Consider the following 20,038-nt stretch of genomic DNA (forward strand, 5'->3'; position numbering starts at 1 on the left):
AAAACACAAAGCGATCAAGGATTGTGTAGTATTGATTGATTATAAAATTGAATCTTGCACTGCTTGTAAATGTCTCTAAGGACTCATTCACACAAACGTGAATATCATCCGTGTGACGCCTGTTAAAACAACGGCCATCGCACAGACTCATGCATTTCAATGGGGCCGTTTACACTACCGTTGTTTCAACAGACCGTGTAAACGCTCCGTTGAAATATAGGACGTACTATTTTCCTGCGTGTCACGCATCCCTCCATAGACTGCAGTCTATGGGGGATCCGTGACAACGCGTCCCGCACGGGTGCACCTCGGACGTGGAAAACGGCAGTTTTTCACGTCCGAGGTGGGCCACGTTCGTGGGAATGTAGCCTAATAGTAACAAATGTGCTCATGAACAATGCAACTTCCTCTTTGGAAGACAAAGTTTGAAAGTGTCTAAGGTGTCTTTAGCAGTCTACTCCTGTCCTGGTAGTCCTCATAGTCTGTATACAATCCACAGCGGTGATCTTTTATTTTGCACCTTTTCTTCTCCCATGTCTATTTAGCTTTTGCAGTCACATTTTCAGTGCTGTACTTTTATCGTTGCTTCTACTAATAGTGTTTTATGTCATTAATGTGACCTGCTTTGTTTGTGAGAAGCTACACAACTCTAGTTTTCCTGTTAGAACTAAAGTAGAGTAATTTTGTTTCTATTTTAGTCTCTCTTCACAGAATAGTGACAGCTCCACTTTTATCAGCAGGATGTAGTTATTGTATATATTCAGCCCTTCCTTTTTTCCCTTATACTTCATACTTCCTTCATACTTTGAAGTGGTACAAAGCACAGGTAAAGAATGACATTATTATATACATTATTTGTTTAGCTACTTTTGTAGGCTTCCATTTGAATTTTTTTTAATAGAAAAATATTTTGTTTTGAACAGGAACGTAACTTTAAACTTCCTTCATTCTGCTTTTTTTTAGGTTTCATGACCATCATGATTTTACTGTTCATCATGGCAAGGTTTATGGTTGCTGGAGCTTTTTGTCCTGTTAAATGTGTCTGTTCAAAGAAAGATCTACTTTACTGTAAGGATAGATCCATTACAGACCTTGCCAAATTAGCCATTCCTCACAATTTTACGTTTGTACATATAAGTGACACTCAAGCTACAGAAGTGACGGATGACAGTTTTCAGCAAATGCTGATTACTTTACGGCTGTCCTTGGATAGTAACCGGCTCACTACAATAACACCAGGAGCTTTTCAAGACTTCCCGCTATTGAAATCTCTCAAGCTTTCCAATAATGCTTTACGTTCCCTACCACCTGGAGTGTTTCATACTTTAATTGATCTAGAACAGTTGTTCTTGGATAGAAATTTATTGTTGTACCTTGATCCACTTCTATTTCAGAACTTAACAAATCTAACAGAACTTGCCTTAAACAGAAATAATCTAATGGAGTTGTCTCATGAGTTATTAGCTCATCAAGTAAATCTTAAAATTCTAAATTTATCCAGAAATAAGTTGTCTGCTTTGCCTAAAGATATTTTCAGATCTCTGACTAAATTAACAAGTCTGATACTCTATGAAAACTCCTTGACAGAGATAACACCCTCAGTGTTTCATAATCTCCCAGATCTAGTTAAGCTTAGTCTTTATTCAAATGTAATCAAAGTAATTGATAAAGACGCTTTTTATCATGTGCCCAAACTAAGAGACTTGACCTTGCATAAAAATTGCCTACAAACACTGGCTGATGGACTATTTCTTTACGTTAATGAGTTGGAAGCATTGTCACTTTATGATAATCCATTAACTGAACTTCCTAATATACTGTTTGGTAAGATGGACTCTCTCAGGTCTCTGTGGCTCTATAACACATCGCTTTCAACAATCCCAAATTTTATCTTCAGTAATTTAACTAATCTGGAGACCCTCGTCCTGACCAGAAACCGAAATCTTCATAGCCTTCCACCAGATACTTTCACAGGGTTGCGCAGACTTGTTGTACTGTCTTTGCATACAAATAACATTACCTCTCTTCCTGAGGGACTCTTCCAGGATCTTCCGAACCTGCAAGTTATTTCCTTGTACAATAATCATTTTGATGGTCTCTCAGAGAATCTCTTTAAACCTCTTATAAATATTCAAGCTGTTTATTTAAACAACAGCAAAATAATGACTCTGCCGGGGAATTTTTTGAAAATGGTCCCGACACTTGAAAGAGTTCATCTCGATGGTAATCCCTGGATGTGCGATTGCAGACTTAAAGAGTTCAAGATGTGGCTTGTGCAGAATGTGGAAAAAGTATATAACTCTACCTCACTTCTTTGTCACAGTCCTTCAACTCTTGCAGGAATACCTGTATTAAAAGCCGATGAACTGGTATGTCCCTATACGACAATTAATGTGATGAATTCCTATGTGTCGTCTACGCCAGCCAGTTCATGGCATAATTTAACCAGTATGTTAACCTCTGGTAAGGAGGTGATCTCTACTGTTACAGATCAGGTTGTAAGTGAAACAGATGTCTCTATGACTGATCCTTCCTTATACTGGCATTTCTATAACCGTACAAGTCCATCTTTACTCAACAATAATGGAACAACCACTGTAACATTTTTCTTAAATAATTCTTCACATAATATGCAAGTTGAAAAGGTTTTTAGATATAATCTTCCATATGGCAAATTAATTTACTATGGTAATTTGGTCAACCTAACAATGCAAATATGTTATATATTTGTAACATGCTTCAGCTTGATGAAAATTCGGAAACTTTATCAATACTTTCACACATTTAATGAGCCTGTAGTATTAGTACGTATGTTAATTCCCCTGGGTTCTCTCTCTCAAGGTACAAAGAGACAAGTACTGTAAAATGTGAATTTTCAGTCTAAACTGTTATTTTTAATTCTGAGAGAATAAATTGAGTAGTCTTCTGTTTATATACTTCATAAAACTTTGTCAAAGCAGATTCGGAAGCTGAACAATACTCATTCTACTTATCTAGGGTACACTTTTTATTATGTTGACTGAAAATAAAGCATATAAAACATGTTATACACTTTTCTGACTTTTAAAAAAAAATAATTATACTGATACTGTAGCTACGAAAGGGGGGAAGCTTTAGAGAAACGCACGTTGTATCCTTGGTGGTGTACTGGAACCGGTTCTCTCTGGCTTGGCTACTTTTGTGCTATATTTTGTATGCATTATTTTGGGGATGGTATTTTTTCCACATGGGGGTCTATTTGTGTTCTATATTAACACCCTTTTCCAACACCCTGTTCCTACTTAACGGTTTATTTACTTTTATTATAATTTTGAATACATCTCTCCCCAGTGCTATATTTACCTTTTTTGTATACTTATTTTGCCTCTATATGTATTCCACTTGTTTGAGGCCTTCACACAGTCTGCATATCCAGGTCACCAATCTCTTGTTTTACTCCTCCTTTTGTGAAGGTTCTTTGGTTTTATCCAAACTAACGTATGTCTTTTATTATGTATGTGTGATTAAATAAAAACGTTGATGTATTTGTAACTACACTATGGTTGTGTTGTTTCTATAGGTTTTGATTTAAATATTTTGCATGGATCTATCCTCGATATGGGTTTTTGTTAGTTTTTTTTTTATCTTAGTAGTTCATATTCCCAAGGGAAGACTAGTGCAGTTTGTTAAAGGGTAACTAAATGTTCAACAAACTTCTGATGTGTCATAGTCACATGTCAGAAGTTTTGATTGGTGGGGGTCCGAGCACGGAGCCCCCCACTAATCGCTTAAAAGAAGCAGCAGAAGTGCTCGTGTGAGTGCTCAGCTGCTTCGTTTCTGTTCGGCTTTTTCCGGAAAAGCGATGCATCGGAGTACGGGCTCATAGACTTTCTGTTGAGCCCGTACTCCGCTACATTGACTTCCGGAAAAAGCCGAACAGACACAAAGCGGCTGAGCGTTCACACAAGCACTTCTGCTACTTCGTTTTAGCGATTGATGGGGGTCTCCGTGCTCGGACCCCCACCAATCAAAACTTCTGACATGTCAGAAGTTTGTTGAACGTTTAGTTACCCTTTAAGCCTTATATTGTTTACTTATAAACCCAACTGTGGCGTCTCTGTAATTGCCTCTTAGGCAGTTGCCTCTAAACTACCCTGGTAATACAAGGCAAGAGGGAAATATAACATATCTATTATGCATATAGTGACACCAATTTGTCCAAAATGTCCAGCATACCAGTACAGCTAGTGCTTTTTCCAAGGAAGTAATCAAATGCCTTGCCTCCACAAACACTTTTTTTTTTTTACATGCTTTGCCTTTACAGGCACTTTTTTTTAATCAGGTAGATTATAACCAGTACTTATCTTGAGATGTCTGGAGGTTTCCCTTTTGAGGTTCCATTTGGATTTATTTTCCTTGTCCGGTCTTTTCACTCTCAGGAGTGCAATGAGTCATCATTATCTCCTCTTCAATATGCTCACGGACCATTGGACCATTTGAGGCATGGTTCGTGAGCATATTGCAGAGGGTTCTAATTTTAAACCTTTGTTTTTCTGCAACACAGCATGTGTTAACAGAGAAACACAACTCAATATTTATTCTTATGAGTCTGCAGTTTTTAGAAATATCCCATATGTGACACTAGTGTGCTACCTGACTGAAATTCAGGTGTCGGAAATAAAGGAGCACCTTGTTGCTTTGAGGGTCTCCTTATTATTAGGATGTTTTCTAGGCAACGCTGTAGGTAAGAAACCCTTCCCCAAAAAAGATCCTATTTTGGAGACTACAACCCCATGGAATTCATCTAGAGGTACAGTCTCATTGGGGGCTGCCTCTGTTATTCTCCTGAGGCGCTTTTGTGGATGAGGATTATGGATGAGGATTATAGATGAGGATTATGGAGGATGACAAGAGAATTAGGGCAAATAGAAGAGCAGATAAAAATTTAGAAAAATAAAAAATGTAAGAAAAAAAATGTAGTATAAAAAATATTACAGTAAATGTGTGAATCTGTAGCATAAAAATTTTTACTGAATGAACTCCAGTAAAAAAAAAAAGAAGCAAATATAAAACTGAAAAAAATTGCCTGACTACATAACACTAACAAACTATCCCTAGATCTTTACTGTAAATTAGTGGAAAAAACTGCAGTATAAAAAGATTACCACAGTAAATTTGGACTACAACTGTAATAAAACTGTAATAAAATAACTGAACAACCGGAACCGACGCTAAAACTAGAACACACACACACACACACACACACACACACACACACACACACACACACACACACACACACACACACACACACACACACACACACACACACACACACACTCACACACTCACACACACATAGATATATAGATAGATATATACTGAAAAATTGACTATAGTAAATTTAAACAAACTGTAAAGATACAGTATACTGAACGTACCTCAATAAAAAAAAAACTCAACGTCCGTCACTAACTGACTTTAATGCTGTGTATTAGTAAAAAAAACCAAAAAGCTTTAGTCTAACCATTTGTACTACAGTAAATTTACACTAAAATTGTAATACAGTGGTGTATAGTTTTCCCGAATAAATTTCCGTAAAAACAAAAACTGAATGTCCGTCACTAACTGTGCCTAAATGTAATGCTATATTTTAGTAAAACAAATAGTATAAAAAAATTACTACAGTAAATTTACACTGTAGAAACTGTAAAGCTAAAACTTCCTAAAGTGCTATATAATTATTGTTGTTGTTATTATTAATATTATTTTTTTGCATTTTACAAAACTGACGTTGGCTAACCTAAAAATCCACTACCTTAACGCTCTACCTATGCAGGTACTATCTACACCTAAACAGCTAACCTAAATCTCCGCCAACCTAGACAACCCTTATTACCACCGTTTCACTGTGGCACAGTGCCATTTAAAAAAAAATATAATAATTGCTGCTATTGGTCGGTCAGAATTGACAATCGCCAAAGCGTGTGTATGGGACACGATGGTCCCCTGGGCAATTGCTACAGATGGCCTGTTAGGAACAGCTTTACTGTAACCACTTAAAGGGAACCTGTCAGCAGCATTTCACCTATTAAACCAGGTGAAAAGTCATTTCTATATAACCTATAATTGTCTTCTTAGTCGGCTCTGTAGCTTTAGTATTCAGTCTTTTATTGTTCCCACACCGTATGCTAATGAGCATAAGCCAGTCAAATCTTCATTTGAAAAGAGTCATATCTTGATTCATCAAGTCTTTCCGAGTTTACCCCGCCCTTTACTTTTTAGTTGACAGCTCCACGCCTTCCCCCAGCACACAAAATCCTGCGCTTGTGCATTGATGTTCTCTTCTGGTGTGTGCGCACAAAGGGACACCGGATTATTACGATAAAAGGCGCAAACTGTTACGGGGCGTGGCCGGATGTCTGGCTGAGCAGACGTACTTCGCTGGGCTCCTGAGTATCCTGACTCCGTATCCTGTATCTATCACCTCCATCCTGAGTGTCTGAAAGCCTTGGCGTGCAGGGTGGTGACTACACGTCCTCCTGTGTGCCCCAGTGTGCAGATTTGTGGTGCCAGGTTCGGATATCGCTGGATATAGAGGACAATGGAGTGAGGCCTGGCACTTCCGGTCGCCGCGTGGTGAGCAGCTGGGGCGTTCTGGACTGGAAGTGCCAGGACTCGAAACGTTACCCTGTAAAGGGCTTGCTTCTGCCTGGGAGGTAGGTGAACGACGGGCCGGCATTCCCCTCCCCCTCCCACGTTCTTGACGGTGGCTGCGCTGGACTGGGATTATAACTCTGTGCCTTCAAGTAACAGTGTCCCTTTGCATGTATAGACTCTCCACTGATACGGGAACGTTATTTCAAGAGGCACCCTGCTTTGGAAGACTCTTAAACGTTGCATTGCATTACACAGAGGGACGCTGGTTTACCCCTCCCTCCCCCCTGCTTTTCTGCCATTTTCTACACACTCTGCTGTTTAAATCCTCTAATATGGGAGGAAATAGGGGGAAGAAGGGGAAGAGTAAGTCCCTGGCAGGGAACTCTGTCCCACCCTCTGATGATGACTCTGTAATGGAAGATCCTCCCTTTCACTCACTAGATGACCTGGATTCTGGTCCCTCAGGTGCTAATATATTGAAAATCAAAGCTCATGCGGCGAAATAGCTGGAGCAGTTTTCTCGGCCTCTGCTGTTGCCTGCTACCTTTGATCCCTCTTTAGCAATTTTTGATGGATTCTTAAGTCCACCAAGACCACTATCCCCACAAGACCAGCCTGTCTCCTCCTTACATGTGGATTTCAAATTTGCAGAATTGCTGGCGGCCGTCAATTCATATCAGTCTAAGCTTGTTACCAAAGTTGATGAACTGCGTCAAGATTTTGTTATACTGAGGCATCATATGCAGAAAATCCGCGAACGTACTACTGACAATGAGCGCAGAATGCAGGACGCTTTACGCCCTATTCCGTAAAGGTGGTGGCTTCGGTCAATCGGCAGACGATTTTAAAAACAGTCTTCGACTTAATAATATCCGTATTGTGGGCCTGCCGGAGAAATCGGAGGGTGCGGATGTGGTCAAATTCCTGGAAAAGTGGCTAAAAGATACATTGGATGTTGAGGGTTTCTCTGCTTTTTTCACCATTGAGCGGGCACACAGAGTCCCGGCCCGTATGGGTCCTCCGGGGGGACCTCCACGACCATTGCTCACACGCATGTTGCACTTCAGAGACAGTGATGCTATTTTACAGACGGCAAGGAAAAAGGGAACTATCCTCTATAACTCTCAACGAATCTCCATATACCCGGATTTCTCGGTTAACATCAGGAGACAACGTGTCCAATTTACTGATGCCCGTAAGAAACTACGGGAGATGGGTTACAGATATGCCATGCTGTATCCTGTCAAGCTGAGAGTGATTGATGGTCCAACATCTAAATTCTTTATTTCCTCCAATGAGGCCCTGGCGTGGGCGGAAGTAGCGCCGAATGCTCCTGGAGGGGCTCTTCCTCCTGATTGAATAGTCTTTTAATAAACAAGAGCCTGTGTTCAATGTTCTTGGCTTTACTACTGGGTTCTGATTTTTTTTTGTGTCACTATGATTTTGCGCCCTTATAGTCACCTATAGTTTGTGATAGGGCGTAGTTCTAGTCCAAAATGTGATATGCTTGATAGACTCTTATCTTGTTCAAGGAATCAGGTCTCGGGACTGTATTAGTGAGGTAGGTGTTAGTTTAGTCAGGGACCACTGTTTCTCTAGTAGTTTGTAGTGTCAAGGATCATTACTATGTATATTGTCTGAAAAGTATTATCCTCACACATATGTATATACATTTCAGTTCTTTGTGTAATATACTGATATATATAACAAGTTCTTTGTTCATGTCGGACACACCTATGGAAGACACCGCCCCCTGGAATGCAAAGAGCAGTGTGCAGAAGAATGTACAGGAAAAACTTATAGCTGAGGAGCGAATAGAATTTAAGCAAGTCCCACATCTATAGGGAGGGGCATGTGTCTTCTCTGTGTGTGTTTCTTTGTTCTGAATAAAGTTCAGTTCCTCCTGGCTGACATTGAAGCTGTACCTCAGACATTTGTGTGGTGTACTTCTCTCCAGGCATGCCTTCAGCTTTCAATTTACAGAGGTGGTTATTCGGTGTGAAATACGGACCTGACATTTGGCACCCCAGATGGGACCTCACTCGAGGAAATATCAAAATCCGGACAATCGACAATCACAGGGTGAAACAGATAACTCAAAGTTGCCCACTGAAGGAATTTTATCACCTCCGCAATAACACGGTAAGCGAATTGATTTTATAAATCTTCGTCTTATCTGTGTTAGTGGACATTCTTGTGGCGATCTGTAGAACCCTTTTGTTGATTTCCTGGACTATCTCAGGCGACAGAGGTGATATTTTCCGCTGTGAGGTAAAGAACCTGTGAGACCTTAGTCGCGCCCGACTAACCATCCTCTGGGTAATTAGGGACTAGATAGAAAATACGCGGACACAATATATATATGTGTGATAAGTCGTGGATAGTATTATAACCTGTCTTATACAGGGGCACGCGGGCATAAGTACATGTGTGATAAGTCGTGGATAGGCACGCGGGCATAAGTACATGTGTGATAAGACGTGAGACGCGGGCACGCGGGGCGCAATGTTTCACTGATAAGACGTGTGATAAGACGTGAGACAAAAACACTGATAAGTCGTGTGATAAGGCATATGCGGGGTGTATAAACTGAAAAAAAAACAAAAAAAAAAACTGTTAAGTCGTGTATTAAATTGTAGGTAATATAGTGGCCAGACAAGAGAGTTGTAGACCGAAAATTGTTATATAAGTTACGTGTATAATATAGACTGTTAGAATGGATGGTTTACGGTCCATATTCAAATCATCAGGATCACCCGATCCTATTCATGATTTGGTGAAGTGAATGGAAGTTAGTAATAAGAAAGGTATTGTATGTTATATGTATTAGAAAACACAGGAACAGCCAACGCCCGGTAATGGTGTCCGTACCTCATGTTGAGTGTGTCCTCATTGTGGGTGGGGAACCCCCCCCTTCACAGCTGCGCAATGTGTTTCCAATGGGAGAGGCTGCCCCCCACCACCCACCCCTGATGTGGCCACGCCCGGCCCAACCAAATCAGTATGAAATAATCGCCTTGTTCATTTTGTCATTTGTAGTGTCTTCTATTTTTTAGGTTCCATGCTAGACGCTGTTCACTGATGAAGCAACACGTCATCATAATATAGAGATGGTGGCGGACAGATTGTACTGTTACAAATTATATGTTTGATGTTTTGAACGTAGATAATTCCTATACAATGGTGTGATAAATGATTGCAGATACGTATGTTGTTTTGCCGGCATTGAAAGTGTTAAGATTGTGAGACTAGAAGCTGTGAGAAGCTGTGAGTGTGTGACCCCCCTCCCTCTCCCCTGTAGTGTGCTGTGTTTGGGAGGAGGAGCAGGGGGGGCTGACTGGGTACAGTCTGCAGGGCTGATGAGACAAAGGATTTCAATATGCACTGCTGAGAGATATATATATATATCAGTAATGTCTACAAACCTAAATAAATTTCTTCTCTTTTGCGCATGCGCTGTTGTTTATAAAAGTTACGATATTTATGTGTTCTGATGTGATCAGATTTCATGTGTTTTGATGTTAATTCAGATGTATTAAACTACAGATACTGTGAGACACGGGGTTTTGAAAATGTATGTGCCCCCACCGTTCCCTATTTTTATATACAGTTTATTGGTTTGCAGTAATTAATGTTATCAGAGATAATATTTTCTGTTTTATTGAATAACTAACTACAATTGTTTTGTTTTTGATTTCACACATGAGTTATGTCATTGTAAAGATCAAATGTATTTGTCAGGAAAAAGTCATTTTTGTTTCAGGCTGTTGTACATTACAGGGGGTTAAATTAGTGTTATGTTGAGATGTAGTTTTGAACTCTGCTACATTACTCTCGCAGAGTCCACAAAGGGGGGAAGGGTGAAGGAACTGATCAGGTACAATTTTGGTTTATGTGTAAGAGACCATCCCGCTCCAGCAAAGTTACACAGGAGGCAGAGGTGACATCACTCACACGAGTCTTTATGGATTTAGATGAGGGAGAAGGCAAAACAAAAATTGTCTGGACATTGTTAATTTGATGTAAAGTTTTTAGGAATGTTTTATTTTTATTTGTTTTTGTATTAATCAAGTATTTGCAGAATCTGATAAAAGTGAGATTCTCAAAGTATTCTGGATTATCAGATGAGTGTTGAGAAGTGTATAACATTTGGTTTTATTTTAGAGGATGAAGACGCCACCCCTTTGAGATGTTCTATCTATATGTGACATGGGTTTTTAATGTAAATTTGTAATAAAGAGATATTTTATTATACAATATGTACAAGACAGGATATGAGGCACCAGGTAAATCATCCAGAAACCACTCTCACCTTCTTGTTCATCTCAAGGAGTGGAGCTGGAGGTGATCGCTGAGGCTTGTAACCTGGCAGAAGGTAAGACAGCCGACATTTACACTGACTCTAGGTACACTTTTGGCATCGCCCACAATTATGGGCCCATTGGTAGTAGGAACTTTATTGGATCATCGGGTAAGCCAATTGAGAGAGCGAGAGAAGACAGAACTGACAACAAGGGTATGTGCGGCCAGGTATCAGTAAATTGGCTTGTCCCTGGATACAATAATGCCACCACTAGGTTTGTAGCAGCCGGCATGATGTGCGCACGGCATGACATAGGTGAAACTGCAAAGGTACCTGTGAAAAGTGCAGCCCGGCCAGATTAACAGTCCCAGCGACTGCAGAACATACAACTACCGGAGGTAGAAATGTATGACAATGTGCTCGTGTGTGTAGACCTGTTCTCAGGGGGGTCTGAAGCCCGGCCGATATCTTCCCCATTGCAGACATTGTGTGTAAGTGACGGGGGAACAATGTTATCCCAATTATTGACCTGATGTTTGTACAATGATAAGATGTCAGCAGTTCTCTAGACATTGTCCCAAGGTTAGTTTGTTTAATAACTGTATTTAAGAAGGGTTGTGGGAATATTAAATACTGAGGTTAAGTTTTATGTAAAGTTCTGGACCAGCCTTAGCATTGGACTATTAGAGTCATGCGTCAGATAAAAGGTACAGTAGTGGAATATTCCCATTAGAAAACATTTTTATTTGTTTATTTTTGTTGTGAAAGGGAAATTTTAGAGCAGAGAATTCTGTGCAGTGTATATGTGTATGTATAGATATGTATATAAAGAAGAAGAATCAGTTTGTAAGTTTTAGTTACTGACCAGTGTGAACGTTTGATGTAAAGATGCTATTTGTTAATGTTTTTCTTCAAATTAATTATCTGATTAAGATCAATTAATGTTTATACAATGAAAAAGCTTGTTCTCCACAGGAAGAGTCCAACTGGGAGCGGAAGGCGTGAGAACCAGATTCTGACAGAATGTGGACGGATAAAGGAAGGTAAACCGGTACCACCCAAGGCACTCTTGATGGCTTTTGCATTGATGGTGTATGACCTCACATATGCCCCAAGACTGCAAGGATCGATTTGGTAAGATCTAATTCGTATGTCCCAGGCTTTACAGCTGTTGCTGCTAAATTCTGTTAGAGCTGTTTGATTTGCCTACAGAACAGTCCTGGCAGACCGGTGCCAACCTTATCATACCCGCCTCCCACAAAGAGAACAGACCTTGAGAGGCCTTCCCAGGTAGAACGAACCAGATTAGAGTAAGAAAAATTGGTTTGAGACACTTGTCAGATAAACATGTGGAATCTGTGTATATTTCTGTGAGGTGGAGATGTTCTAGGCAATCAGATGAGATCAAGGTACAAATCCTGCTGAAAGAGTATCACCAAGTGCAAATGAAATGTACCCAGTAATCACACATCTTCTAGGTGCCCTGTCCATTGGAACAGAGAAGTTTTTCCTGATATAAAGGTGTTTGATGTCATTTAAGGGCCTGACATTATTGTATGTACTTAGAACAACGTTTATAATGTATGCGGATGATGTTATCACCAGATTAGTATTTATTTTAACAATTGACAAGAGTTGGGGGTCCCCAGCAAGTGCCAGTAAATATGAACTAAAAGACTTTTAACACGATGAACTCCATCACTGAGATGCGGCAGGCACAGCCTGAGCCAGTACAACGCGTTTATCATGAACTGACGGCAGTGTCACAATTCTAAGCGGCCGCCCAGACAAGTAACTTGCCAGAGGAAGAGTACAGATGCGGAAGGTTTGATAGTCACAATACAACTCCACTAATCCGCCTACGTGGGATCTCACCCCAGGCTCACAACATGAGGTGCTATGTACAGCCTGATGACGCAAACTAAAGGAGACGGTGTCGGACAGATGAGAAGGACCAAACCAAGTCCTGATGACGTCGGCAAAGATCAAAGTAAAGACCAAAGTGAATCCGTCAGCAGGATCAAGTGTTTTGATAAGTAAGTGGCTAGGAGGGGGTAATAATAACTCCCCCACTGGACACCAACGTAGTCTGACTCCACAATTGTGTGGGTTACCCTGAGGGTGACAGTCAGTGAAGAGCAGAAGACAGGAGAAGAAGAAGACGATGGTGTACAGGACTGGCAATGAACTGATGGGGCCCGAAACCTGAGGGTGATAGCATTATGATTATTAGTTGAGGCCCTATTGTTTATAATGTCTTAGGTTTATAATTATAATGTGTACAAATATGCCACGGTGCTGCAAATTACAATCTGAGGAGTTTTATGTGAAGGTGTGAGGTGAAGGTCACTGTGCTGCCCATGACCTGTTATATCTGCAGGGGTAAAAGTCCCATTAGGACAGTAAGTGACAGTGCGACAGTTGTTACCATTAATAAAATGTAGACCGGATTAATTATATATATTACAACCAGCAGCTGTTTGTAGATTATATCAAGACAACCATCCTGTATCCAGAGGAGAATAGGGAAAGTTAGGACCACTCCGACACCTTGGAAGTCCAGGTACAAAGGGGGGTCACTCATCAGGAGTAGCTCGTCTCAAGCTGGTGAAGAAATCCAAAACCCCTACCCGCCTGGTCCGAGTGGTCAGTGGTAGGTTGCTAGGCAAGACTCAGGGATAGAGTAATAATATTTTTAGGGGGGACTGTCAGGGATCATTACTATGTATATTGTCTGAAAAATATTATCCTCACACATATGTATATACATTTCAGTTCTTTGTGTAATATACTGATATATATAACAAGTTCTTTGTTCATGTCGGACACACCTATGGAAGACACCGCCCCCTGGAATGCAAAGAGGAGTGTGCAGAAGAATGTACAGGAAAAACTTATAGCTGAGGAGCGAATAGAATTTAAGCAAGTCCCACATCTATAGGGAGGGGCATGTGTCTTCTCTGTGTGTGTTTCTTTGTTCTGAATAAAGTTCAGTTCCTCCTGGCTGACATTGAAGCTGTACCTCAGACATTTGTGTGGTGTACTTCTCTCCAGGCATGCCTTCAGCTTTCAATTTACAGAGGTGGTTATTCGGTGTGAAATACGGACCTGACAGTAGTTACAGTGTAAACGTCTGCACTTACCTAGTTTAGTTTCTGACAGGGGTTACTATGGGGTTGTTTAAAATGATACTGCTGATGTATGAGTGTGTGAATGTTGTGCTCTGGTCTTTCCTGCTCCCAGGTTCCATGACCGCTGGTGGTCTTGGGCTGCTGTATCAACTCTGGATGCATTATGGCTTCAATTAAGATACTAAGCTGGAATGTCCGAGGGCTTAATTTCAAATTTAAGAGAGCTCTTATTTTTAACTTTGTAAAAAAACATTCCCCTCACATCATATGTTTACAGGAGACTCCTTTAACTTGTCAAAAAGTGCTGGCTCTTAAACGGGCATGGATAGCACGGGAATGTCACTCCTCATACTCAAATTATTCTCGAGGGTATCGCTCCTAGTAGCCAAAAGCTTGCGTCTGGAGGTGCTGCAAGTAGAACGTGATCATTTTGGTCGATATATTATTATGCACTGCTCTATTTATGGTTCGGTTTATACTATTGTCAATTTATATGTTCCCCCACCTATGGATCCGGTTCTGTGTATGGGAGATTTTAATGCAGTGCCGGATGCCTCGGCGGAACGTACGGGAGGGATAGATCAGGCATCAGGGGCGTAGCTAAAGGCTCATGCGCCCCGATGCAAAAGTTCTTATTGGGCCCCCCCTGTAAACTTTTCATGGCCGACGGTCCGCAGCTTTCAGCTGCATCGTTGGGTCTCCTAAGTGACCCAACAATGCAGCACTAGCAGCCAGGGGCGTCACTAAGGACTTAAAATGTCAGGGGAAATAGCCCCAATACATATGTGTCCGCCCAAAAAAAATGTGTGTGTGTGTGTGTGTGTGTATAGGAGACAGCATAGCATATCTATAGCACTATGACCCTATAGCTATGGATAGGATTAGTACATTGGCTCAGCAGACAGAATCACACATGATAGGATTAGATACAGTGGCTCAACAGACAGTATCACACATGATAGTATTAGATACAGTGGCTCAGCAGACAGTATCACACATGATAGGATTAGATACTGTAGCCCAGCAGACAGTTTCACACATGATGGGATTAGATATTAGGCCCAGCAGACAGTATCACACATGATGGGATTAGATATAGTGGCTCAGCAGACAGTATCACACATGATAGGATTAGATACACAGCTCCGCAGACAGTATCACACATGACAGGATTAGATACACAGCTCCGCAGACAGTATCACACATGATGGGATTAGATACAGTAGCTCAGCAGACCGTATCACACATGATTGGATTAGATATAGGTCTCAGCTCGCTGACATTGCGGCTCCAGCGCTGGACCCAGGAAAGGTAAGTATAATAATTGTTTTGCTTATTTATGTGTTACTAATTGTTTTTGTGTGTTTGTGTTTTTTTACAAGTTCGGTTGTTGGACTACTTCGGATTCGAGGACTACTTCAATGACAGCGTTTTTTTATTCTCAATAAAATGGTTAATGAGGGTTGTGTTTTTTTATTTCAATAAAATATTTTTTCTATGTGCTTGTATTTTTTTAAACTTTATTATTACCGCCTTAGTAATGTCCGCTGGCTGATTGACAACCTCCATTACTAAGGCAAGGCTTATTGTTAGCAGGTGCAGAGGCTAACACTAACCCCCATTATTACCCCGATACCCACCGCCACCAGGGGTACCGGGAAGAGCCGGGTACGAACCAGGGCACCGGGGCAGCCGCAGGCTGGTAGTATTAGGCTGGGGAAGGCCAAAAACAGTGGCCCTTCCCACCCTGGTAATGCTGCCTGCTGCTGCTGTGTTGTATCTGGCTGGTTATGAAAATTGGGGGGGGACCCCACATCGTTCTTTCCAATTATTATTATTATTTTTTTTAAATGACGTGGGGTCCCCCCCAATTTTCATAACCAGCCAGATACAACACAGCAGCAGCAGGCAGCATTACCAGGGTGGGAAGTGCCACGGGTTTAAAACCCCCACAAAGAAATCACGGGGCGCCGTTGGGTTTCCATGGCAGCCGGGGGCCTAAGAGGCATGGCCTAATAGATTGCCTGTCAGTTTTAGGGTATGTGCACACGACAACGCCAAATACGTCTGAAATTACGGAGCTGTTTTCAGGAGAAAACCGCTCCTGGATTTCAGAAGTTTTTACAAGTGCACGCGTTTTTCACGGACATAATTGAAGCTGGTTTTCATTGGAGTCAATGAAAAACGGCTCCAATTACGTCCCAAGAAGTGTCCTGCACTTTTCCGCGGCCGTAATTTTACGCGCCGTCTTTTGACAGCGACGCATAAACTGACAGCTCGTCTGCACAGAACATCGTAAGACCCATTGCAAGCAATGGGCAGATGTTTGCCGACGTATTGGAGACGTCTTTTCAGGCATAATTCGAGGCGTAAACCGCCCCCGTTACGTCTGAAAAGAGGTCGTGTGCACATACCCTCACACTGACAGGCAATAATGCTTTCGTAAGTATATCAAAGCATTATATATGCAATCAGCAGATCGCATAGTGAAGTCCCCTGGTGGAACTAAAAAAAAATAATTAAAGCAGTTAAATAAAGTTTTACATTTAAAAAAAAAAATTACAGTCAAAGTAAAATAAAACTAGTGGTTTTATTTAGTAAAAGTGTCAAAACAAATAACACATACACATATATAGTATCACCCCGAATGTAACGACTTGAACAATAAAATGAACACATTAATTAAACCGCCGGATGTACTGCGTCCTAAAAAAAACCAAAAAACAACGGCAAAATTCTCTCTTTTCTCCCATTCCCCCCATAAAAAATGTAATAAAAGTTAATCTATAAATCCTATGTACCCCAAAATAGTACTAATGAAAACTACACCTTGACCCGCAAAAATCAAGCCCACATACTGCCAAATTGACGGAAAAATAAAAAAATTACGCCTCCTACCCAAGTCTTCTAGTTCTGTTTGTCTCCCAGCTATTCTGCCCCACAGGAATGCAGGGATCTTCGAGCATTCGCTGTTCTATGACGTATGTAGAAAAGGGCAAGCGCTTTTCTACCTAGTACGCATGCGTGAAACCAGATAATGGGAGTTGTAACCACGCATGATGGTTCATACACTACAAGACTGCCCGTGAATTACTAGTCATTGATGACGTGCCATATATTGGACGAGAGACAATAAGGAAGTGGCAAGGCGATGAGTGTAAAGCATGTCATCACAGAATCAAAAAGAAAAACCGCACCGCGCTAGTCACTTGACCTGTGGCCGATTTGAAAAGGGAAGGCACTTAAAGGTGTTTTCCAAGATCTCCACTCAAAAAATTTAATTGTAATACCAGCATTAGGAACAGTGGCTAATAAAAGTTTGTCAGAAAACCCCTTTAAGACCAGATAATTCTTATACTGCAGCACGCGATTAGCTCAGACCAGCAGGGAAGGACATCGTCCGAATACACACATCAATCAATGGACCTGCTCATGCTTTTATTTATGTTGTGTGGTTTTTTTTTTCTGTAAAATGTTTCATACTGTTGCTTTTTAAGCCTTACAGATAAATTAGCACATGAATTTTATTATTTTATTGCAAATATCTTATCTATGATTTGTATGCAGATGAATATGTGAACTTTCATTTGCCTTTGCTTTTTGTTCCTGTTAAAATTACTGTAAGATATTCGGATTCTATTTCTAACTTTTGTTTTAGAGCCTTGACAGCGTCTGTGTTATCAGCAGGATACACTTTGTGGCATTTCTATATAAATGCAGCTCTTATTCTTTTCATGACATCAGTCTTTAATGTGTAAAGTTTTCTGCACAGGTAGGCTTATAATCTTGTGTTAGCTGTTTTTTAATCCTTATAGGCATTTTTTTTAAATAGTTTTAAAATTAGTTTATTATATGTTTAGGTTTTGCACATTTTATGGTTTATTACTAAAACCAGTAATCTTTATTAATTTTGCCTTTTTTAGGTTCAACAGTCATGATTTTGTTCTTACTGCTGATCATTCCAAGCTTTGCTGCTGCCACAGTCTGTCCTGTTCGATGCAAATGCATAGTGAAAGATTCCGTTGCTTGCCAGGATGAGACAGTTACAGACATTGCCACTTTTAACATTCCTCATAATTTTACATATGTTCTTGTAAGTGACACACAAGTTACAAAGCTAACAGAGTTCAGCTTCAAACAGATGCCTTTTACTTTACGCCTGTTCTTACAGAGCAATCGATTATCTATAATAAGACCAGGAGCTTTTCAAAACTTTCCTCTCCTGAAAACTCTCAGGCTATCAAAAAACAATTTGAGTTCTCTGCCTTCTGGAATCTTTAGTATATTAATCCACCTTGAACATTTGTATCTGAATGAAAATATATTGTTTTATCTTGATCCATCAATATTTAATAACTTGACCAGACTAGAAATCCTAAATTTGTCTATGAATAAACTCCAAAGTTTGCCTAAAAATATTTTTAGATCATTGTCTAAATTAACAAACTTAATACTCCATGATAATCTTTTGGTAGAGATCTCATTTTGGATGTTTGATAATCTCATGGAACTGGTTGAACTTCATTTACATTCAAACCTAATTGAAATCATTGACAAAGAGGCATTTTATCAGCTACCGAAACTAAAAAAGTTATTACTGCAGAAAAATCGGTTAAAAACATTGACCGATGGATTATTTCTCTACTTGCATAAATTGGAAATATTGTCACTGTATGAAAATCCATTAACTGAACTGCCTGATGTGCTATTTGGTAAAATAGAAACTCTCAGGTCCCTCAGGCTTTGGGACACATCCCTTTCAACAATTCCTAATTTCATTTTCAGTAACTTAACTAATCTTGAAGTTCTTGTCCTAACCAGGAACGCAAAACTTCACTCTCTTCCAAAAGATGCTTTCCATGGCCTGATCAATCTTGTGGAACTATATTTGTATACTAATAACTTCAGCTCTCTTCCTGTGGGACTTTTCCAGGATCTCCAAAACCTACAAGTTCTTTCCTTGTACAATAATACATTTGATAATCTCCCAGTTAATTTATTGACACCTCTTATAAATCTTCAAAATATATATTTAAATAACAGCAAAATAACAACCCTACCAGGCAACTTGTTCAAGGTGTTACCAAAACTTCAGAAGGTTTATCTTGAGGACAATCCATGGATGTGTGATTGCAAGCTTAAGGAGTTCAAGTTCTGGTTGGAAAAGAATACGGAGAAGATACCAAACCATATGTCACTTCTTTGTACAAACCCTCCAGCATCGAAGGCAATACCTGTGTTAGCATTAGAATCACTAATTTGTCCCTCCACAACAATGCGAGAGGGGAAAAGTGGTTTTTATATGTTAACAACAACTTTAAGCTCCTGGGATGATTCTAATACTGGTGACAGGATGATCTCTACTACTGCTACTACTACAGAACATATTATTGGGGAAACCAATTACTCTGTTACTGATCATACATCAAATTGGTATAACAGTAAAATGCCATCTATAAACCACACTGACACAAGAACTTCAACAGGACACGAGTCACACTGTAATGTCACAATGTTACAGAGATGTAGTCTTTCTTCTGCCAACATCATTTACTATCTACTTTATTTCACAACATCAATGCAAATATTTCTTACAATTGTACAATTCTTTGTCTTGATAAAGATCAGAAAACTTTATAATTACGTTAACATTTCTACTGAGCCTGTAGTATTAGTGCATATGTTAGTGCTGCCAAACTGTCACTCTCCAGATCAAAACAAGTAGGTATATGACATGGAGTCAATTTATATGCGGTATGCATTGCCTTTGTTGGAAATTATTAGTACACTGTTTATTTTACATGGTGGGATTTAATCATTTTTAAGTTAACTGTTTCAGTTAAATATGATTCATGTATGGAATAAATTGTCTGTGGCAATATGGTTCCTTGACCATGTAATTTGCAAGTGTATCGCTGTGTGCATTTTTAGTATGTAAGAGGACATGGGCACAGTAAGATAGGTA

At 40.0% G+C, this 20,038-nt stretch overlaps 2 protein-coding genes across 2 annotated transcripts; both read left to right on the forward strand.

Annotated features, from left to right (window-relative positions):
• Positions 1 to 968: 968 nt before the first annotated feature.
• LOC142760893 (uncharacterized) lies at positions 969 to 2,901 on the forward strand. Its single transcript, XM_075864063.1, has one exon. The coding sequence runs from the start codon at positions 969 to 971 to the stop codon at positions 2,862 to 2,864; it is 1,896 nt and encodes a 631-aa protein (XP_075720178.1). The 3' UTR covers positions 2,865 to 2,901.
• A 15,106-nt stretch (positions 2,902 to 18,007) lies between these two features.
• Positions 18,008 to 19,798, forward strand: LOC142760469 (uncharacterized). The gene has a single exon (XM_075863662.1). It carries the CDS (start codon positions 18,008 to 18,010, stop codon positions 19,796 to 19,798), a length of 1,791 nt encoding a protein of 596 aa, XP_075719777.1.
• Positions 19,799 to 20,038: the final 240 nt, after the last annotated feature.

Source organism: Rhinoderma darwinii, chromosome 4, assembly GCF_050947455.1.
Source record: "Rhinoderma darwinii isolate aRhiDar2 chromosome 4, aRhiDar2.hap1, whole genome shotgun sequence".
NCBI lineage: Eukaryota > Metazoa > Chordata > Amphibia > Anura > Rhinodermatidae > Rhinoderma > Rhinoderma darwinii.